This window comes from Bos grunniens, chromosome 16 (assembly GCF_055505025.1).
Source record: "Bos grunniens cultivar Pamir isolate PY7600 chromosome 16, Bosgru_T2T1.0, whole genome shotgun sequence".
Classification (NCBI taxonomy): Eukaryota; Metazoa; Chordata; class Mammalia; order Artiodactyla; family Bovidae; genus Bos; species Bos grunniens.
The window spans coordinates 17,703,252-17,726,541 of record NC_141180.1 but is presented as its reverse complement, the minus strand read 5'-3'; the positions used below and the strand labels follow the sequence as shown (position 1 = coordinate 17,726,541).

At 43.0% G+C, this 23,290-nt stretch overlaps 1 protein-coding gene and 2 pseudogenes across 1 annotated transcript; all 3 read right to left on the bottom strand.

The window, feature by feature from the left end:
- Window positions 1–2,040: 2,040 nt before the first annotated feature.
- LOC147356261 (regulatory solute carrier protein family 1 member 1-like) lies at window positions 2,041–4,301 on the bottom strand (annotated as a pseudogene).
- On the bottom strand, window positions 4,301–5,218 carry LOC147356260 (protein DDI1 homolog 2 pseudogene; annotated as a pseudogene).
- On the bottom strand, window positions 4,723–6,345 carry LOC147356259 (uncharacterized). Its single transcript, XM_086342921.1, has 2 exons — window positions 6,282–6,345; window positions 4,723–5,831 (listed from the first exon to the last, which is right to left on the bottom strand). Exons 1-2 carry the CDS (start codon window positions 6,343–6,345, stop codon window positions 5,242–5,244), a joined length of 654 nt encoding a protein of 217 aa, XP_086199047.1. The 3' UTR covers window positions 4,723–5,241.
- Window positions 6,346–23,290: the final 16,945 nt, after the last annotated feature.

Genomic DNA, 23,290 nt, shown 5'->3' with positions numbered 1-23,290 from the left:
TGTCTCCCAGTGCAGGGGTGGTGGGTTTGATCCTTGGTACGGGAACTAAGGTCCCATATGCCACAGGACAACTAAGCATAGGCATCGCAACTACTGAGCCTGCACACTCGAGAGCCTGAGCTCCAAAACTAAAGGAGCCTGTGTATTGCAAAGAAGACCTAGCGCAGCCAAAAAAAGAAATTTTAAAAAACTTTTTTGAAAAAGTGAGCTAAGAGGGGCTGTGTATGGCTGCAAAACTATCTGAAGTTCTCTGGATTTCCCATGCCATCTCACAACTCTGTGATTTTAACAGTTTTGCTTGAAACCACCCCATTGATAGTCTAGACCAAGTTAATCTCAAAACTCAACAAAAGCTATTACCTCCTCCAGAAAATCTTCCATGACTCCATACTACATACTCTGGTCTTCCCTGTACATACCAGCCTGGTCTGTACAGATGCCCAACCTTGGTGCTTCCACAGTTGCCTGTGCACATCTTTCTCACAGCAGTGTTATAATAAGCTGTTGATGCATCTGACTCCTTCACTAGGCTGGAAGCTCCTTGATAGGTATGAGTTGTGTCACATTTTTCTATATACACACAGCATCTCTCCAACTCCTGGTTATTTCTGGTTATTAGAGCTCCTGGTTACTTCTGGTTATTAGAGCTCTTTATTGACTAGGAAAAAAAGAGATCACTAAGAATGCCTGAGTAGTTGGATTCACAGATGAACACTTGGATTGGATTCTGGCCAACAGGTAAGTGGGATTTGAAGTCAGGGGATGTCCTTCCTGCCAGTAGAGTGATCCTGAGCATGAATATGTGAAACAAACAATAAAGAATACAAGCCCAAGTGTGAGAAGCAAATGTTTCCCCATACATCTAATGAAGATCTAACAAAGTCCATATCCTTTTGTTCAGTCCTTTCCAGAATATCAGAGAAATAAAAATATGGTGCATGCATGCTAAGACACTCCAACTGTGTCCGATTCTTTGTGACCCTATGGAACGTGGCCCACCCTCTCCAAGCAAGGATACTGGAGTGGGTTGTTGTGCCCTCCTCCAGGGAATCGTCCCGACCCAGGAATGGAACCTGCATCTCTTACACCTGCGTTGGCAGGTGGGTTATTTACTACTAGCGCCACTAAAAATATGGTATAAATGTGCAACTGGAATTGTGAGCAGACAGAAACCTTGGTTGCCATTCTGGCCATGAAATCAAGTCTTCTCAGGAGCTGTATGAATTCAGAGGACAAGATCCTTCTCAGCACATCCCCTTCCCATGACTTCCCCTCACCCCCAATAAAGTCCCTAAACAGAGAGATCTTGTTCAGGTAGATATCACAGCTCAAAGTCAAAACAGTTAGAGGCTGACCAGAATAGCGGGTCCTTGACCTCTCTGCCCTTCCCACCCATAGGCTTCAACTTCCTATTGGTGGTCCATCTGTTTCTTGAGCACTGGGTAGAAGATTATTTTTCAGACAAGATAGGGTTTATTTTATTTTTACTTTTTATGCTATATATGTGTGTGTGTGTGTGTGTGTTTAGTCATGTCTGACTCTTTGCAACGCTATGGACCGTAACCTACCAGCTTCCTTGGTCCATGGAATTCTCCAGGCAAGCATACTGGAGTGGGTTGCCATTTCCTTCTCCAGAGGAATCTTCCTGAACCAGGGATCAAATTTGCATCTCTTGTGTCTCCTGCATTGGCAGCCAGATTCTCTACCACAGTGCTACCCTGCAAAGAAAAATATATAATATTTTCATCAGTTTTGCATCAGTTTTATTCCAGAATACATCATCTTAATGATAATAAAAAGCTTTTGTATGCACATAAGTGCCAATACATTTTTGAAGACCCAAATTTTAACACATAGAATAGACAAATTCATAAGACAAGAAATCAGAGTACTTGGGCCAAAAAATAAAAAAATCTGGCTCAACATTCTGCTTGCTGGTTTTACATATACTGTATAAACAGTGAGTATGGATGTGAATGTTATAGCTTTTTTAAAGGAATGAAGTAATGTCTAGCTCACTTTTCCAAGGTTATGCAGGAACTACAATACTCTCTGACAGCAAACAAGAAGTGCAAAGTCTGCATTTCCACCATCTGAGAGCAAAGCACCAAGAACTTCCTGCAAAAGATAGCCAGCACAGAGAATCTGGTCAATGTCTGCAGCAGGAAAAATTAATGGTGCAAGAAAGGAAGGACGTGATGCATGACTGGGAGGAGGTTCAAATTTCAGAAGTGGCTCTGCAGCTTCAGAACATTTTCTCTGGTCTCAGGCCTGTCTGCCACTGGATTCTGTGTGCCCTGATCTAAATCTTTAACCAATATGAACCTGGATGATGACTCAGTTTGCTCAAGAGCTTGATTGAGGGCATCCTCCTCACTTGCTAAAACTCTGGGTGAAATTTCTATCCCTAAGATGCAGTGTAGCTGATTAGATATTTTAGCTAAGGCTAGAGTGACAGAGGGCTTCCCTGGTGGCTCAGAAGTTAAAGTGTCTGCCTGCAATTCAGGAGACCTGGGTTCGATCCCTGGGTCAGGAAGGTCCCCTGGAAAAGGAAATGGCAACCCACTCCAGTATTCTTGCCTGGAGAATCCCGTGGAGGGAGGAGCCTGGTGGGCTACAGTCCACGGGGTCACAAAGAGTCAGACATGACTGAGCAACTTCACTTTCACTTTCAGAGTGACAGAACTGCTCTCATTTATCAATTCCCTAGACTTGGGGACACCTTCCTTATCAGTTACCAGGTCATCACCTGGACCCCTGAAGTTAATATTTTCTACATCTTCTACTCCAGCTGAAGTGTCTGTTAATTCTTCTGTCTTCACAGATATGGCCTAATGAAAGGAGACTTGTGAACACGGATCACTCTGGGTAGCTATAAGATGCTCATTTGGGGACCATCTTTCAGAAAGGTCTTTAATACCTGTGTGGCCCTCAGTTACTGTCTCTGATTGACAGATAACATCTTCAGATGCATTTTCTGAAGCTGGTTTACTACAAAAGACCAAAAATTCATTTAGTTCCTTCAAGGCTGCTGTTATAGATAGCCCTCGTTGACTCCACAGAGGGCTAACTGCCACAGAGACTTAAAGAGACTTATATTCATTTGTTCAACATTTTCTGGAAGCTGTACATCCTGAATGGAAATGAACTTACTCAAAGTTTCAGAGGAAGGGTTACATTTCTACTTCCATCAAGGGACTATCTAAGGTGAGATCAGATACACCAATGTTCTTGACATTAGTATTCTGATTGCCTGCTGAATTAAGCATAGCAACTAGGGATTGTTCTACTGTATCTATTTACATAAGAGTTTCTGAATTTGAGGAGCCAAAGCATCCTGCTGCTAAAATTCTTTTCTCTTAGCCTGTCTCCTTTCACTGTAGTTTCCAAACAAACACTTCTTGTTGATTCTGTTACCTTTCTTCAAGAAGTTCAAGGTCTTCTGTGTTACAAAGATGTTCTCCATCATGTGAAACATTTTGTTGTGTACCCCATGCTGTTCATTCCTTGGTTCTTCATGGTGCTGAAGGCTATTTACATGACTCAGGTACTGATATTCTGGATGCCAATCGTTTTCACCTATAAGCCTCTGGAGTTCTTGCTTCCTAGTAGTTGTGACAGATAAACTAACTTTCTGTCTTGTGTGGAGATGATGAGGCCCTGGGTGTTTCTTCAGCTTCCCAGGTGGCTCCGGGTATAGAATCTGCAGGAGATGCGGGTTCGATCTCTAGGTCTGGAAGGTCAACTGAAGGAGGAAACCCCACTCTGGTATTCTAATGGGATAATCCGGTGGACAGAGGAGCATGGTCGGCTACAGTCCATGGGGTCACAAAAAGCCAAACACAACTGAGTGAGTGACCACACACATGCTGCTTTCGGCAGATTTCTCTAGGTCATCTGCACCAACGGCTTCTTTTGAGTGAATTCTGAAAAGGAATAGCTGTACTCTGGTTTGCTGGAGCATTGTCTGATGAAGAAGCACAATCAGTAAGGTCCTGTAGAGGAAGATGTTCTTTCATTTCTGAGGGTTATCTGGTATTCAGCTGAGCCTTCAATGTCTTCACAACTTTAGGTTCAATGCTGTCTGGGTCACTGCGCTTGATGTGGGGGGTAGGGGGGAGCGCAGACTAAGGCAGAGACAGAATCAGTAAGACTTAAGAATTACCAGTCACAAGTCTCTGTCAGGGAGGATGGGCTTGATGGTTAAATGCATTGATATTCCCAGTGAGTTCCTTTACTGCTTTTTTCCTCTGGTCTGGGGCCCACTCCAGCTGCAGTTCACACATACTATATTTATGCATTATGGATTTTGACACTCTGCATCTTCTATGGATTTCTGAAGGGCTTCTGCTAATTCTTGGTCTGCAATCTCCTCTGGCCTCTTACCTGGCCCCATATGCCAACGGGGTACACTCTGGTAATGGAACATCGATGCCATTTCAACATATCCAGTCCTGGAAGCATGTCTACAGGCTCTTCCTAAAGTATAGAGAAGGAACAAGCCAGGAAATCTGCTTCCTTTTGAACCTGAACTAGATGTACTGTTCCAATAATCTTCTGGGAGCCCATTCCTTTGGCCATCCCTGCCCACCAATAGTCCACCAGCCTCATTATATTACAGCTTTCTGCAGGAGCTTGGTCCGTCATAATCATCTGGGCACCTGAGTCAACCAACAATTTCACAGGATGTCCATTCACTTCGCAGTTAATACAAAGCATCATTACTCAGCCCAAACTTTCCAGAGCCTCTTCCATAGTTATTGCCATGTTTTCTTCAATGTGCTATTACCTTGTATCTTCTATTTCTGCCTGAGTTTCAAAATTATAAGGGTCCACAGAAAAGAGACAAATCCTTTCTTGCTCTCTCCTTGTGGCTCCATTAGGACCCTAGAAAATTTCTCAAGATCTTCTCTGAGCAGAGCATCTGCCAGGGGTGGATTGTGTTGCTTCAGCAAAGACAGCTCAGAGGGGATTGGCAAGCAACAGGTCTCAGAGCAAGGCTGGATTGCCCAAGCCCTGAAGCTATTTCTCCAAGAGATGAGTGGGACTGCTGGGCTCCTTGTAGCTGGCACTATGGGAATTTTGGGTTTGGGGTTTTAATTTTTTTTCCTTGAAGGTTGATTTTATTTTAAGAGGTGAGTCTTTCATCCATGTAAGTAAAATAGGCTATAAAAAACAAGTACCTCAAAATAAAATGGCTCTTAGCATACCTCCCCATACCCACCTCTCTCTTCACACCTCTCACTCTAGGAAGTACTGTTGACTGAAAGTATCCAGTTGTATTCCTTTGAAGAAAGCGTATTGACAGACGATGGAGTCTGTTGGGTAAGTTCGGGAACTGCACCGGAGGTCCGGGGTCTGCTTTCTCCTTCTGCCATGAAATCCCAGCGCCGCCATCTTGTAAGCCTTAAGCAGCCCCATGACCCGTGGTGGTCTGTGAGGTCTTTCAGCGGAGACGGTCTGTCTCTCAGCTGCAAGGACGTCGGATTCCGCCCGCACAGCGCGGGAGGTGTGCAGCTGCAAGTCGGCGTCGACCTGGAGGGAAAATGTCACCTCGAGGAAGACCCTCTGCACACAGTACACGGTGAGCAGCCTGGCCCTGGTGGATCCGGCTCTGTTGGGCGCTGTCTCGGCTGGGCGTCGGGACGTCAGGGCGGCGGCGGGGCCAGGCTGGTGCTGCAGGCAGCGGCCCAGGCGCCCGCTCGCCCGATAGTTGCTCCCCTCCCTTACGGTCGCTCCGTGACTCCCTGAGGTAGCTCGGTGACTCCCTTGGCAAGCGGGGTCGCCACCACCCGCCTGTGAAGCCGCTCGAGGTTTTACTTGAAAGACTGCTGCTCAGGGCTGTTATCTGGTTAAGCAGATGAAGCGTGCAAAGTATTGACTCATACTTCCTTTTCTGGTTTTTGACGTTGTTCTTCTGAAACAGAGACACTGGAGTTTTCTATTTCTGGACTTATGTATAAGAGAGGAGAGAGAGTTAGAAGATAAAGGAGGGGAGCACCCTTTCTTAGGGGAAAGACTGAAATGATAACTATGACATTGGCATGAGAGATTATCCTGGAACAACAACCTTTAGACCATAATCTCTCATGCCAATGTCATAGTTATCATTTCAGTCTTTCCCCTAAGAAAGGGTGCTCCCCTCCTTTATCTTCCAACTCTCTCTCCTCTCTTATACATTTAAGCAACCTTAAAAAAAAAAAGTCTTTATTGAATTTGCGACAGTATTGCTTCTGCTGCATGTGGGATCTCAGCTACTGGACCAGAGATTCAACACACACCTCTTGCCTTGGAACGGGCTGCCAGTCTAAACCAGAGGACCGCCATGAAAGTCTCTATAACCATACTCTTAAAAACGGTTTCACCTGCTTCTTCATTGCGGAGCCCCTGAAGATGCATTTAGAGAGCCGACCCTAATCTCTACACAAATCTTAATAATAAAAAAAATGTCAATTAAATGGATCATAGGCCTAAATGTAAAAGTTAATACTATAAAAACTTCTATAATACTATACAACTTCTAGAAGAAAGCATAGAGAAATTTTGTGACCAAAATTAGGTAAGGCCAAGATTTCTTAGATTTAGCACACAAAAAATTAGCCATGAAAGGGGAATTCTCTGGCAGTTCAGAGGTTAGGGCTTAGCACACTCACTGCTGAGTTTTCCTGGTTCTATCCCTGGTGGGGAACTAAGATCTCACAAGCTGTGAGACCAAAAACTAAATAAACAAACAAAACTTTAAATAAAAATTAAAAATTCAACTGAAAAAAAATTAAAGGAAAAATTGATAAATTGCATGTCATAAAAATTAAACATTTTAATTTCATCAAAATTAATCATTTGCTCTTGCACAAAAATGTCAACTGCATTGATTAATTCATTTTAAATAGTTATTAAATGTCTGATGTGCCAACACCCTTTTAGGTGTTGAATTATGGCAAAGAGCTGGATTCCCTCTATTACACTGGACTTGCAGAAAAATGAAAATCTTTAAAAGGTTTTCAACAAACGAAAAATACGAAGCAAAGAAAAGTTTATTAACACAAGCATCCCTGCTATATATTTTTAAGTTTTTTAAGTACATGGACAGGATGCAATACCAGGAAATAATGGGAAAATACTGAGAAACAAGTATGTGTATTATCATTTGGTATTTGTTGAATCTTGTATCATTTGAGCAAGAATCCTAGGGATGTGGGTGCAGGATAAAGAACATTAGAGCTTTGGAGGATGCTCTGAGGCCACATTTCACTCCAGATTGTGTATTGTGCTGTGGGACTTGAGAATTAGGTAACCACGGGTTAGATGATTAGTTCCTGCCGTGAGCTGTGGGGTCTTAGATTGTGATGAAAATGCCTAGCTTGTAGAGTTGTTGTAAGGATTATGAGGTAATAAATGCGCAGTGCATAACTATACCTCAGTAAAAGGAAACTCACTGGTTGATGACAGTGATGATCATAATAAAATCCAATCAGTTTCCAAAAGTTGACCAGACTGAAAAAGTCACCTGTTAATTTTAAGAAATATGCCTGCTCCCCTAGGGTTTACGGGAGGATTGGGGCACTTCCTTTCCTCTCCCCATCCTGTGTGCATGACAGGTATCACTAACCAACCCACCACAGCACTCTTCAATTAGCCTAGATCAGGCTTTAAAGTCCTCCCCAGGCAGACAGTTCTCCAGTTAGCACTGGAGATAAATGTATCTGCCATTCCTAACTGAAGGGTTCAGTAGACAACTGAAGAATGACTATAAATTTATTTTTCTTACAAAGGCCCAAGTTAAGCCTAACAAGGGATGACTAGGGGTTCTAGAAGGTGCTTGGCCACAATATACTACAAGTTTATATCCTAAATAATCAGTCACTGGTTGACTTTTTATTTAGTTAAACTGTGTTCTGTTCGTTCTAAATTCAAAAATAAGTGATTGATCATTTACCCAACTCTTGGGATTTCTTGAAAGTAGGTCTTTGACTTTTCAAGCCTAGAGCCACATACCTGCCATCTCATTTTATAATTAGAGGGGTTGTTCTAGGTTAGGAGGCCCTTGAGCTCCATCTGACAGGAAATAGCTCCATGAGGCAGAAAGAAAACCTGTCAGGTCAATGTTCTGGTAATCTGACTCAGCTAAGGCAATGGTGCTCAAAAGGGCAGAAGCTCCCTTACGGCATGGTTCTCAGCCTTGGCTACTGCATAGAATCAACTGAACAGTTTTTAAAACCCCGAATGACCAGGAATCGGTCCTGACCAACTATTAACATATCAGAAGCTCTGCAGATGCTGCCCAAATGTCAGTATTAAGTTAAAGCTCTGTGTAATTCTGTATGCAGCCAGGGTTAAGAATTATTGTTCTAAGGTGTTTTGGAAATTTACAAGATGTCTCTATTGTCCCAATAATTGGGACAGAGATTATTACTGGCATTTTTCTTAGCAGAGATATGGATGAGATGTTGTAATGTCTTATAATGCCTAGGACAATTCCTTCCCAATAAAAAAATTGCCCCACCTCTTGAATGTCCTACTGGATATCAATATGGTTGAAAAAATTATATGACCTGAAACTTAACTGTACCTTACAAATAAACACAAAGTATTATTTGCATTTTTTTTAATTCACACACACAGAATTTTCCTGGAATGTAATCAGCATTTAAATCAAGGTAAAATTTTGCTTTATTTAGAAATTTACTAGGAGTTGCTTACCTTGTCAGACAATCACATCACCAGTATCAGCGCTACTTGTGGTATTTGAGTTGTCAGCATTTGTAGCTGTGGTTTCCATGGTGATGCTATATACAGGTGGCAGTATCTGATGATCTTCTTTGTGGTTGAATGTTTAGATATTGCAATGTATACTACTTTCAAGGAAGACCAAGTTTTTTTTTTTTGTTTTTTTTTTAAATGGCTAAAAACAGTTAACATGTCTTATCACAGTGTCAGTGCTTTGGGATGTCAGAGATTTTGCACCTGGATATATGCTAGTATGACTGGACACTCAGGGTCTTTCAAAGTGGAGCCAGGCAACACCTTTTTCCGTTTGTTGTTTGTTTTTTCAACTGTCTTTTGCCTTACTATCACCCTTCTATCTCATTCTTGCCTCCATGTAAACTTGTGAGAGCTATGACTTCTCTTTAGGAAAACCTTAACTAGGCATTCTGTGCTTTAATGAACAGAACTAAAACTATTCTTTTGGGGCTCATCCATAAATCTTAAAAGCTAGACTCTTAACATTTCCTTTCCATTTTCCATCCAACCCTGACTTTGCTTACCTTGAGTACTGTATTTGCTAGTGAAGAGATTCATTTCCCTCATTCAGGGGGACACCATCTAATTTTCCTGTCAGAGTCCATCCAATCTGTGCCAAATAAACTGTCAGGTCTTGTAAGCATAATATACTAGGGTCTTTGGCCAGGAGCAATCCTCTGTGTAACTCAGTTTTTCACTGCGAGGACCTTAAGTACCATAGTAGGAGGTGGTGGGGAGGGGTTCATAGCCAGCTGTAGATTTCCAGCTGAGGAAGCACTGAAAAGGTAACATAACCCCATATTACAAAACCTCATATTTTGAATAGGATAATACACAAGCCATTCCAGATAGAGGAGAATCCATCTAAATGTTAAGGACCCTCCAGAATGAAGGTTTCACAGTGAGTATCTGACACCATCTAGTAATAGAATTTCTTCTTATTTAAGGAGAATGAGTATTTCTTGAGTACTAATTAATAGCTGGGAATAGTATTCAGGCTTTTATAGTCATTGTCTTCACTAATTCTCCCCAAAGCACTTTGAGTTAAGAACCAGCAAGTCATTTTACAGATGAGAAAACTGAAATTCAGAGAGGTTTAAGTTACTTGACTGAGTTAAGTGGCAGAATCTAGACAACCCTAGTATGTCTAGCTTCATGGTTCAGGAGATCAGCTGCCACGCTTCAGGCTCCATTGCCTTACCTAACACGTTATATGTGCTGTAGTTTACACCTGCTTCCTTGTATTTGCTCTTGGCAAAGACTTCCTGTAGTCTTACTCAAAATCCTGTGTTTGACCAGAGCCCCCAGCTAACTGGACCAGTGAGTGCTGTCCCTTGGAAATAAAATGTGAGTCACAAATATGAGCCACGTTTGTTAATTTTAACTTTCCAGTAGCCACATTTTCAAAGGTAAAAATAAGTAGATGAAATTAATGTTAATATGTTTTATGTAACCCAGTACATCCAAAGTGTTATAATTTGAACATGTAATCAATGTAAAAATTATTAATGAAATAATTTTCACTTTTGTACTATTCCTTCAGAATATGTTGTATAATTACACTTTCAGAACCTCTCAGTTAGGACTGTACCCACATTTTAATTGGTCAGTGTGGCTAGAGCTACTGAGTTGGACTTCGCCAATCTCGATGCAGAGATCTCAATCCTCATAATAATCTTAGATGCTCTTCAGAGAACAAGAAAGAAAGAAAGAGCAAGTTTCTAGTTATTTGCTTGATTTAGTACAAGAAAAGAATAAAAGGAATAAACTCTACAATTTCCATCTACAACTATAGTCATATTTGCCTGAGAGCAGATGAGAAGCTGAGTGATGAGTCTACGCCATTACATGACATTCTCTTAGAGGGATGCTTAACACAGAAGATCAGGAAGTCCCAGACCCTATCCAAAGGGTATCCAAAGGGTGACCCATGAAGCCAGCTCACCGAGGGCATCCAGTTGGGTCACCATCAGCTCTCAGTCCTCACATTCGCTCTCACACCTGCCCCAGCATGAGAGGCAAGGTGCATAGCCAGCCCTCAGGAGCATGGCACAGGCTCTGTTCTTCATACATTGATTCTTATATCTGAAGAGCAGAGGGAAACCTCAAACCTCCCCTGCCCCCCAAACCTATGGAGAATCCTTTACCCTAGTGTTTCACAGACTTTTGCACACATCACAGTCACCTGGAGGGCTTGTTAAAACTCAGATTGCTGGACTTTAGCCCAAGAATTACTGATTCAGGGAGTCTGGTCTAGGGCCTGTGAATGTGCATTTGCAGTAAGTTCCCAGGTGCTGCTGCTGCTGCAGGTCCAGGGACCACACTTTGAGAACCAGCACCCAATCCTAAAGAATCAATAAATAATTCAAGAGCAAGAACAAATCTAAAAGACACAGGTACCATTTTCACCCTTAATGAGATCAATACGATTTTTACATCACTGATGTGTTTGACTGTTTTTTCCCTGCCTCCCATTATTTCCTCTAGTCCAGGAAGGGATAACGTGATCATGATGAGAAGAGACAACACTGAAGGGAAGAAATTAAAGGGGGTGGGAAAGCTGGAGGGAAATAAGGAGAAGGACTGCGACAGATCACTGGGAATTCAGGGTGGTGGAGAATCACATGAAACCGGTACTCAGAAAGAAAAAGAGCAGCAACACCCCCCACCCTGGCCCATTCCCCTCAGCTAGGACAGATGTACAGATTAGAGGCAAGTTTGCCAAGTCACAAAGGCATCTCAACAAAGATGATTTTCCTCTTTGCTTTTGAAGGGGGGGACACGGTGTCTGAACTCTGTGTGACAGCAGGCAGTAGCAAATACATCAAAGAGTCTGGGACACCCTTTGGTGTGAGCTTCTTCATTTCTAACCTTTCAGGGCACCTGGATGTTAAAAGGAGGGGCAGTGAGACTTGCTGAGTTGCAAGCAGCTGGGAATTTGGAATGCATCTCTGGAGATACATGCTGAGCCTGGCTCAGAACTTCCAAGAAAACTCAGTGGGAGGGAGGAAAAACAGTGCAATGACATGACGCCTGGGAGGGCTTGCCTCGGCCTTGCTGAGTCGCCCAGAGATTGCGTTCCAGCTGTACTGCCGTGACCCAATGTTCCAGTAAACAAGGGGGGATGGACGGCACAGACCTCAGATCAGGCTACGCTGAGGCTTTTAAAATAGAGCACAGGGGGCTAGCTGGGTGTGGTCGGAGTTGAGGGGGGGTTGCCCTTGTGCATTTCCTGGATCAGGGCGGTACACCCACACCACCCACCAGACACACGTACACATCCTGACTTCCAGTGGAATTTGGACAAATATCAAATTCTCAGTGGGTCTAATCTGCAATGGTCAGAAACTAGTGAACTTCTTTAGGATGCCTCCCAGGAACCCCAAAACAGAAGTCTTCAAAGGGGCCCCTGAGTCATGCCAAGACAGGCTACTGACTAATACTGTCCACTCCCTAAGCAATACTTCTGCCTTCCAGAAAGACAGACCTACTGCAGACAAGCACAGTCAGTCAGTCCATTTCCCCATTTGATTTCATGGTACAAAACAACTGACTGATGATCCTATGATTCCTTGGGTTTTTTTCCTACCCTCCCTGCCTCACCCCTCCCTGTCTCACGCCTATTTTCTTCACTTCATTTCACCAGCCAGTGAATGGGCTTAAGTAGAAATCAGAGGGACTTAGTAAAAATATGAGGAAGAGTACTTGGGCTTAGAGAGCAAGGTTCTGGAAGTTCCTTCTCTAAGTGTCCATCTGCCTGGGGCTTTGTAGACCTATTAGCATAGATAGGTTCCCCCTCCCATCACATAAATGTGTGAGTGATATTTTGGATTCCACATGACTGCTAGGTGACCAAATGATTTATTGTCCACACTGGGACTTCTCTGAGAATTAGAGGGGGTGGGCGCTATTGAAACTTTTGGGACAAAGCCCTTACCTGGGACATATGGTCACCTGCATGACTGGTGGGTTCATTTCTCATCCTACATGTCACCATCCCACCTCACGTCACAAATTACATTTTTATGGTGGCCAATTTGTCCTTTCCCTTTCCTGGTTTTTGACCAACTATTCCTTTATCTTCTCGGATAACAGTGATCTTGAGGTGATCATTAGATCTTGTGTTGAAGTAGGGAAAAGTCAGGTTTAAAAAATTCCCCATATGAAAAGCTGTATGACTCCTCCACTGAAGGTCTGGGTGGTGTTTTCCAGCAATCTCCAGAAGCTGGTTTTCTATTCCAGAGACTTACTTCATTCTGGATTTTAGTGCCCAGTGAGTATTGTCAGCTTTTACTCACCAAATGGTCACGCCCCAGTTTTCAGACAAGCAGAACAACATGAAAAACAGCAATGATGTCTTGACTACTCATGGCAGGAAAAAAAGCCTTTCTCATACTGTTTCCTTCAGAATGAGGATAGTAGGCCCAGCCCCCTTTCTGTTTCTCTAGTGTGTGCGGATTATTTCTAATGTTTATAGCCACTCTGTGAAGTTCTAATTATCCTCATTTTATTGACCAGGGCTGTACATTGAAGCCAGAGAAAGGAAGCCGGCAAATAGTGTATGTGCTGCTCAGTTGTGTCCGACTCTTTGTGACCCCATGGGGTCTCACCTGCCAAGCTCCTCTGCTCATGGAATTTTCCAGGCAAGAATACTGGAGTGGAGTCACATTTCCTTCTTCAGGGCATCTTCCTGACCCAGGGATCGAACCCAAGTCTCTGGGGTCTCCTGTATTGGCAGGTGAATTGTTTACCACTAGTGCCATCTGGGAAGCCCCAGTCAAGTCGTATCCAAATCCAGATTTACCTGTGCTCCACCAGGCCATCTATGTACCTGCCTTTGCAAATCTGACTTGACTTCTTTCCCAGGGACCGTGGGACCTATAGACTCTTTCGATGGCAGCCTTCATACAATGCTGAGGCCCTCTCTCATAATTGGCCAGCTTAGAATAACCCCCTGATGGACACTTGCTTATTCTTCAGAGACCCATTTTTCTTTCTTTTCCATTATGTTTGGTGATGATTTCGTAGTCCTGCCAGCCCTACTTACTGCACGTCAAGACTCTGGCAGCCCCAGAAAAGTACTGGGTGTGATAGCACGTGGGCTGGGGGTCTGGCAGTTTTGGCTAAAGTTCAGAGAGGTCAGAACATCTCAGACCCGGTAATAAGATTAGATTAAAAACAACACCAGTGAGATGAAAGGTGTAGTGACTTTGGGTCTAAGTCTCCTCTAGGAGCAAGACTCAGTAGCAAGCAAAGGTCTCCCAGGCCAGGCACCTGCCAGGGCAGCATTCTGTGCATGGAAGCAGGGAACACATCTGCTTAGAGCTGGGATCAAGGTGGTGGAGACTAGGATAGACTAATTACCTGAAGTTCTGAATGTCCTTCCTCATCCCAAGTGACTTACCTCTGATCATTCTGCCAGGTGTATCTGTTTCTCTAGCCCTAAAAGACCATTTCTCACAATGCCTGACTTCCTTCCCTTCCCCTGCCTCTTTCAAAATATAGCATAATGTGCCCATGAGCATGGGCTTGGAAATCAGATACCCCTGGGTTTGCATCTATTGGCTGTGTGACTTTGGGCATGTTCTAACTTTTGTTTGTAATCCTCATCCATAAAATGAGGATGATAAGTAGAACCTACTAGAAGGATTAAAATAAGTAAAGTTATTATTCACCTGTTATAGGGTAAGCATTCAACAAATGGTTAGTGTTTATATTACTGCTGTTGCTATGGCTTGAGGTTGGCATAAGTTCTTCCTCCAGAATCCTCCAGCTCAAGTGCAGTAGGAACAGAGAGCATGTAAGAGATAAAAGGGCTCTAGCATCCATCTCGGAGAAGGTGATGGCACCCCACTCCAGTACTCTTGCCTGGAAAATCCCATGGACAGAGGAGCCTGGTAGGCTGCAGTCCGTGGGGTCGCTAAGAGTCTGACATGACTGAGTGACTTCACTTTCACTTTTCACTTTCATGCATTGGAGAAGGAAATGGCAACCCACTCCAGTGTTCTTGCCTGGAGAATCCCAGGGACGGGGGAGCCTGGTGGGCTGCCATCTATGGGGTCGCACAGAGTCGGACATGACTGAAGTGACTTAGCAGCAGCAGCAGCAGCAGCAGCCATCTAGTTCAACTTCTTCAGTTGGGAAGGAACCTCATGTTCAGAGAAGGTTAATTGGCTTGTCCAAGGTTATTTGCCTGAATAGTTCCAATCTTCATATAAGGGAGTTAAGTAGATAAAGCAGGAGAAAAAGCTTTGGCTTTGGAATCAGACACGTGAATTTGTTTTCCACTTGCCAGCTAAGAGGTCTTAGACAAGTGACTTGACCTGATTCTGCCTCATTTCCTCATCTTTGACAATGAGTTAGTAGAGCCAGTCTCCCAGGATTGTGGAGAGGATTTAGCAGGCTGGTATAGATCATGTACCCAGTGGGCACTAGCTGCTTGGTTCCCCACACATCATTAGAGCATTCCAGGGCCAATTATTACAGTACAGCCTAGTAGAAGGGAGTGAGTGCAAAATGGAGCTTGGAAACACAATGAGCTCTGCCTGAAAGTTGAAATTGGGACATTGAAAATAACTTGCTTATCAATCTGCAAATGTCCACTTTACAGAAAGTTGGATGCATTAATCAGACAGGAATCTCCTCTGATGAGGCTGAGAGCAAAGACTGAGAAGATGATCTGTGGTCTGACCTAGGACTCTAAATGAGGGAGAATGAAGAGAGCTGGGGCTGGAGTGGAGGAGAGTCATCAGGGAAGATAATCTTGAGGACTTTAAACTGATCTTGTAGAATATCTTCCAAAACAATTTTGAAAGCATCCTGGTTTTTAGACACAAATTGTATTTTGAATTGGTAACACAAAGTAGGGGGTGGCTTTGAGATGGGTGGCAATTTTTCAGATGCAATGGTTTTGGAATAGGGAGCACAAGGCAAGTTTTGGAATGAAAAGTGAGTTCTGGTGTGGGTTTGTTCCAAGATGAATATGGAGAAGAACATAGATACTCCACAGAAGCTCAACCCCTGAGTGATCCGATTACAGGTTTTGAAATGGACCCAGGGGCAGAATTTGGAAACTTAAAATGGAAAGGCAGAGGAGAAGCAATTTTGCAACCAGACAAATGACTGACTCTAGAAGTCCTCTGGGGAGAAAAAGGTTTGGAAAATGTTGTGTAAGCCATTTCTAAATGCCCGGACTTCCCTGGTGGCTCAGACGGTAAAGCGTCTGTCTACAACGCGGGAGACCCAGGTTCAATCCCTGGGTTGGGAAGATCCCCTGGAGGAGGAAATGGCCATCCACTCCAGTACTATTGCCTGGAAAATCCCATGGACAGAGGAGCCTGGTAGGCTACAGTCCATGGGGTTGCAAAGAGTTGGACACGACTGAGCGACTTCACTTTCCTTTCCTTTTCTAGGGATAATTAGGGTAAGATTGATTGAGTCTGAGAGAGGACTGTGGCCTTGTGCTTGTAATTCACCCAAATGCTGGGTGACCTGTGGAAGGGAGAGTAGTGATGATTACCCTCAGTGCAAGCAAAGTATATGGCCCAGTTTAACAAGCAAGCAAGTGAGCAAACACAGCAGAGAAATTTGTTCTCAAACTATAAACTTCTTAAGTATTGGGCCTATGTTCTTGTCACCTGTAGTCCTAGTGCCTGCCAGAGGGAACACATTCCATAAATATTTAAATGAAATAATGGCTTGGCTGCCTTAGAAGATAGTGAGTTCACCAGCATACAAAGTATTTAAGCAGTAGTCACGCAGCAGGAACTGTAGAGATGGTTTCAAGATCTTTGGGGTATAACTAATAATCATTAGGATTTTTAGCAGTCCTAAGATTCTGGGCCTCCAGCATAGTATAGTAATTCTCTATAACAGTTGGATCTGATTTGAACATCGGGGTCCCGAATAATAATTATGAAAATGTTCAAGGAACTCCAGAGAAGAATGGATGGACATAGGCAAACACAATGATCCAAAATCTACAGGATGCAGTAAAAGCAGTTCTAAGAGGGAAGTTTATAGCAATACAAGCCTACCTCAAGAAACAAGACAAATCTCAAACAATCTAACCTTACATCTAAAAGAACTAGAAGAACACACAAAGTTATTAGAATGAAAGGAACAATAGAATCAGAGCAGAAATAAATGAAGTAAACACGAAAAAAATGGAAAAGATCAATGAAACTAAGGGTTGGTTCTTTGAAAAGATTAAAAAAAAAAAAAAAAAACCGGATAAACCTTTACCCATACTCATCAAGAAAAAAGAGGGCCCAAATAAATAAGATCAGAAATAAAAGAGAAGTTACAACTGACACTACAGAAATACAAAGTATCAAAAGAGGTTACTATGAACAATATACCAATAAAATGGACAGTGTAGAAGAAATGGATAAATTCCTCGAAACAGGCAATCTCCCAAGACTGAATCAGAAAGAAAATATGAACAATCCATTACCAATAATGAAATTGAATCAGTAGTTTAAAAACTTCCCCCTCTAAAAAACATCCCCCCTCCCCAAAAACATCCAGGGCCAGATGGCTTCATAGATGAATTCTCTCAAGCATATGTAGAGCAGTTAATACCTATCATTCTCCAACTATTCTGCAAAAATTGAAGAGAAAGGAATACTTCCAAACTCATTCTATGAGACCAGCATCACCTTGTTAGCAAAACCAAAGAAACCACAGAAAAGAAAATATCCCTAATGAATATATTTCCAGTGAACATTGATGCAAAAATCCTTGACAAACAAAATTCAACAATACAGTAAAAGAATCATACACCGTGGTTACATGAGATTTATCTCCTGAATGCAAAGATGATTCAAATCAGTCAATTTGATACACCACATTAACAAATTGAAGAAAAAAATCATATGATTATCTCAATAGATGCCGAAAAAACTTTTGACAAAATTAAATATCCATTTATGATAAAAGCTCCAAACAAAGTGGGCATAGAAGGAATATACCTCAACATAATAAAGGCCACAGAGGATAAGCCCACAACTAACATCATACTCAGTGGTCAAAAACTAAAAGCATTTCCTCTGAGATCAGGAACAAGTCAAGGATGTCCTCTCTCCACAGTCAGACCAGACATATAAATAAAAAGAATCCAAACCAGAAGAGAAGAATTAAAATAGTCAGTTTCCAGATGACATAATACTATATGTAGGAAATCCTGAAAGTGAAAGCGAAGTCGCTCAGTCGTGTCCGACTCTTTGCAACCCCATGGACTATAGCCTACCAGGCTCCTCTGTCCGTGGGATTTTCTAGGCAAGAGTACTGGAATGGGTTGCCATTTCCTTCTCCAGGAGCTCTTCCCAACCCAGGGGTCAAACCCGGGTCTCCCGCATTGCAGGCAGATGCTTTACCATTTGAACCACCAGGGAAGCTCAGGAAATCTTAAGGACACCAAAAAATCATTGAAAATGAAAGTCGCTCAGTCATGTCCGACTCTTGGTGACCCCATAGGCTATACAGTCCATGGAATTATCCAGGCCAGAATACTGGAGTGGGTAGCCTTTCCCTTCTTCAAGGGATCTTCCCAACCCAGGGATCGAACCCAGGTCTCCCGCATTGCAGGCAGATTCTTTACCAGCTGGGCCACCAGGGAAGCCCACAAAGGAAGCCCACAAGGGAAGCCACAAGGGAAGTACTAAAAAATCATTAGTACTAATAAATTCAGTAAAGCAGGATCCAAACTTAATATGCAGAAATCTGTTTCTATACACAAATAGCAAACTATCAGAGACATTAAGGAAACAGTTTGTTTACAATTGCATCAAAATGAATAAAATACCTCAGAATATATCTAACCAAGGAAGTAAGAGACTTTTACTTGGAAAACTATGAGACATTGCTGGGAAAAATTGAAGATGACACAGACAGAAAGATATGTCATGCTCGGGGATTGGATGAATTAATATTGTTAAAATGACCATACTACCCCAAGAAATCTACATATTCAATGCAATCCCTATCAAAATATCAATGGCATTTTTCACAGAAGTAGAACAAATAATTCTTAAATTTATGTGGAAGCCTAAAAACCTTGAATAGCCAAAACAATCTTGAGAAAGAAGAACAAAGCTGGAGGTAATATGCTCCCTAATTTGATACCATACTATAAATCTTCATTAATCAAAACTGTATAGTACTGTCACTAAAACAGACACATAGGTCAGTGGAATAGAATAGAGACCCCAGAAATAAACTCATACTTTTATGATCAGTTAGTCTACGACACAGGAAGAAAGAATATGCAATAGGAAAGAAATAGTTTCTCAGTAAATTATGATGGGAAACTGTAAAGTTACATGCAAAAGAATCAAACTGGACTTTTTCCTCACACCATGTATATTTGTGAAAGTCACTCAGTTGTATCTGACTCTTTGCAACCCCATGGCCTATACAGTCCATGGAATTCTCCAGGCCAGAATACTGGAGTGGGTAGCCTTTCCCTTCTCTAGGGGAGTCTTCTCAATCCAGGGATCGAACCCAGGTCTCCCTCATTGCAGGCGATTTCTTTACTAGCTGAGTAGTCTTTATATACTTGAAATAGGTTAAAGTATTAAATGTAAGACCTGAAATCATAAAACTCCTAGAAGAGTACATAGGCAGTACACTATTTGACATCAGTTTTAGCAGCATTTTTTTTTTTTTGAGATTTCAGTCAAGGGAAACAAAAGCAAAAATAAATAAATGTTACTACATTAGACTATAAGGTTTTGCAGCGCAAAGGACACTATCAACAAGGCAGCCTACTGAACGGGAGAAGATATTGGCAAATAATATATCCAATAAAGGGTTAATAACCAAAATATAAAAAGAACTCGTACAACTCAACATCAGAAAATCTAACAACCAGATTAAAAAAATGGGCCCAGGACTTGGATAGACGTTTTTCCATAGAAGACACAGATGGTCAGTAGGTACCTGAAAAGATGCCCCAGATCGCTAGTCATAAGGGAAATGCAAATAAAAACTTCAATGAGATATCACACCACATCTGTTAGAAAGGCTGTCACCAAGAAGACAAGAAATAACAAGTGTTGGTGAGGATATGGAGAGAAGGAAAACCTTGTGCACTGTTGATGGGAATGTAAATTAATATAACTACTATGGAAACCATTATGGAGGTTCCTCAAAAAATTAGAACTAGAACTGCCATTTAATCCATCAGTTCCACTGCTGGGTCTTTAACCACAGAGAACAAAAACACTAAGTTGAAAATATATGTGCACCCAGTGTTCATTGTACCATTATTTACAATAGCTAAGATATGGATACAATCTAAGTGTTCATTGACAGACAAATGTATGTCCATTGACATATATATGTGTACGTGTGTGTGTGTGTGTGTGCGCACGCGTTCAGTCGTGTCCGACTCATTGCCACCCCATGAACTGTAGCCCTCCAGGCTCCTCTGTCCATGGAATTTTCCAGGTAAGAATACTGGAGCGGGTTGCCATTTCCTACTCCAAGGGATCTTCCCAACCCACAGATTGAATCTGTGTTTATTGCATCTCCTGTATTGGCAGGAGATTTCTTTACCACTAGTGCCACCTGGGAGGAGAAGGCGATGGCACCCCACTCCAGTACTCTTGCCTGGAAAATCCCATGGATGGACGAGCCTGGTATGCTGCAGTCCATGGGGTCGCTAAGAGTCAGACACGACTGAGCAACTTCACTTTCACTTTTCAGTTTCATGCATTGGAGAAGGAAATGGCAACCCACTCCAGTGTTCTTGCCTGGAGAATCCCAGAGACAGGGGAGCCTGGTGGGCCGCCGTCTATGGGGTCGCACAGAGTCGGACACGACTGAAGCGACTTAGCACCAGCAGCAGCAGCAGGGCCACCTGGGAAGCCGATATATGTACCATTTGTCCTTTGTTTTTGGTTCTCTTTCCTCCTAGTTGAATTTATACCAGTAATAAAATAGCGTTTACTTTTTCTAAAATGCAGTCTTGGGAAACAAAGAGATCTTAGCTTAAAGTTTTTTCTTTTTCCTTTACTGTAAAAATTGATTGCATTCTACATCACCAGGCTTCTGTACCATTTGTTTTCTTCTTGCCCTCAGAGGACACTTCTCCACAGGGTGGTCCCACCCAGGCTTAGAGGTTCTAGGCAGGTGGCTCAGATGGTAAGGTGTCTGTCTACAACGCGGGAGACCCAGGTTCAATCCCTGGGTTGGGAAGATCCCCTGGAGAAGGAAATGGCCATCCACTCCAGTACTATTGCCTGGAAAATCCCATGGACAGAGGAGCCTGGTAGGCTACAGTCCATGGGGTCGAAAAGAGTCGGACACGACTGAGCGACTTCACTTTCACTTTCACAGCTGCCCTAAGCAGTTGGCTGCTGCTGACTCCTCCAGGTTTGCGTGGCACCTGGATGTGAAGGTCCCTGCCTGTTGTCTCCTAGCCTCCCCATCCCTGGCCTTCCGACATGCTCTAGCTCCTCTACTGAGCTAACAAGATGCTGCCCTGGTTCTTACACCTGGGCTCCCATCTGCCTGTTACCCACTGTCCATGGAAGAAGTTGGACTTCTCTGGTGGTTCAGCAGGTAAAGAATCCGCCTTCAATGCAGGAGACTTGGGTTCAATCTGTGGGTCGGAAGATCCCCTGGAGAAGAAAATGGCAACCCACTCCAGTTTTCTTGCCTGAAAAATCCCATGAACAGAAGATCCTGGAGAGCTACAGTCCATGGGGTCACAAAAGTGTCATGACTGACTCTAAGGACACGACTGAGCGACTAAGCACACGCACCATGGAAGAAGGTACTTTTTTCTGCAGCTGAGCTACATGGCAGACTAGAGCGAAGGATGGAAAAAAAGAAAAACGTTTGCTATAGCTTTTATCTTAAAATAATGATCAAGAATGCACTCTATAAAACAAAAAAGTATTTTAAGTACAAGGCTTAATGGAGCAATCACAGTAATGGGAGCTAATACCATGACGCTATAAGCCTTCGCCCATTCTGTAAATATTTACTGAATTCCTGTCACCTGGGCATTCAGAACTGAGCAAAATAAACAGGCCTCTGACTGGGGAATTGCCATCAACTAATTATTTATCATTCCAATAAATGCCGTCATGACAACCTATGGTAAATGCAATAAAGGAAAAGTCCAGGACACTATGGGAGGGTATAACTAGAAAGTCTATTTTAGAATGGGAGGTTGGGAGGGGACACTGAACCTAAGACCTGGAAGGCAGGGAAGAATCAGCCAGATGTGGAACATTCTGGTCAGCAGGAATACCTGGGGTAAAAACCTACCCATAATAAAGAAGATGAGAGAGTGTGGTCTGCCAGGAATATGGTGAACAGAGGCGGTGGCTGGTGAGGAAGCACAGCCAGATCATACACACTGAAGTGGTCACATCAGGGACTCTAGATTTCAACTAAGAGTGATGGTTCAAAAAAACTAAGATCATGGCATCTGGTCCCATCACTTCATGGCAAATAGAAAGGGGAAATGTGGAAACAGCGACAGATTTCATTTTCTTGGGCTCCAAAACCACTCCAGATGGTGACCGCGGCCACAAAATGATAAAATGGTTGCTCCTTGGAAGAAAAGCTATGACAAACCTAGACAGGGTATTAAAAAGCAGAGGCATCACTTGGCAGTCCAAGGTCCATCCAGTCAAAGCTATGGTTTTTCTAAACAACAGCTACTCCAATATGACCTCATTTAACCTAATTAATGACATCTGTTGTTTTGTCACTAAGTCATCAACCCTTTTGTGACCCCATGGACTGTAGCCCATAGGCTCTTCTCTCCATGAGATTTCCAGGCAAGAATATTTGAATGGGTTGCCATTTCCTTCTCTGGGGGCTCTTCGGGACCCAGGAATTGAACCTGTGTCTCCTGCATTGGCAGGCAGATTCTTTACCACTGAGCCATTAAGGAAGCTCAGTTAGTTACATCTACAAGGACCCTATTTGCAAATAAGGTCACATTCAGAACTACTGGGGATTAGGGCATATCTTTTTAAAAAACTAAAGTGCTAGGTCACTTCAGTCATGTCTGACTCTTTGCAACCCCATGGACTGTAGCTCGCCAGGCTCCTCTGTCCATGGGATTCTCCAGGCAAGAATACTGGAGTGGATTGCCATGCCTTCCTCCAGGGGATCTTCCCAACCCAGGGATCGAACCCATGACTCTTATGTCTCCTGAGCTGGCAGGTAGGTTCTTTACTGCGGGGAGCGAGCTCCGCCCCTGGCAAAGGTCTTGAGGAAGGAGGCTTGGCATACGCAAAGGCGGGATCAAGCCTCAGGAGTCTCCCTGGAAATTCTCGAGCATCTACCCCCAAAACCAGAGTCTGCCTACTTTCTGCTTTGTGCTTTCACCTACACCTCTGACTTTACAGGGGGCTGTCCCCCACTACCTCTCTGAAAAAAGAGTTAGCTTACAGCTCCAGTTAATAATTCCTGGGTGTGACAGTGTTTCAACCTACAAACTCCTATGGAAATCCTCTAGCCTGCCTGAATAGGTTTTTCTGGCCACATGTGATTGTTCAGAGCCTCCCAACTGTGAGAGGCA

Bases quoted from the DNA above. Each gene is read 5' to 3' on its own strand.
- LOC147356259 (XM_086342921.1), bottom strand. From the start codon at position 6,345: ATGGTTATAGAGACTTTCATGGCGGTCCTCTGGTTTAGACTGGCAGCC. The intron at 5,832-6,281 runs GTGTGTGTTGAA...AGCCCTGAGCAG, and splicing joins AGCCCGTTCCAAGGCAAGAG to CAGTCTTTCAAGTAAAACCT.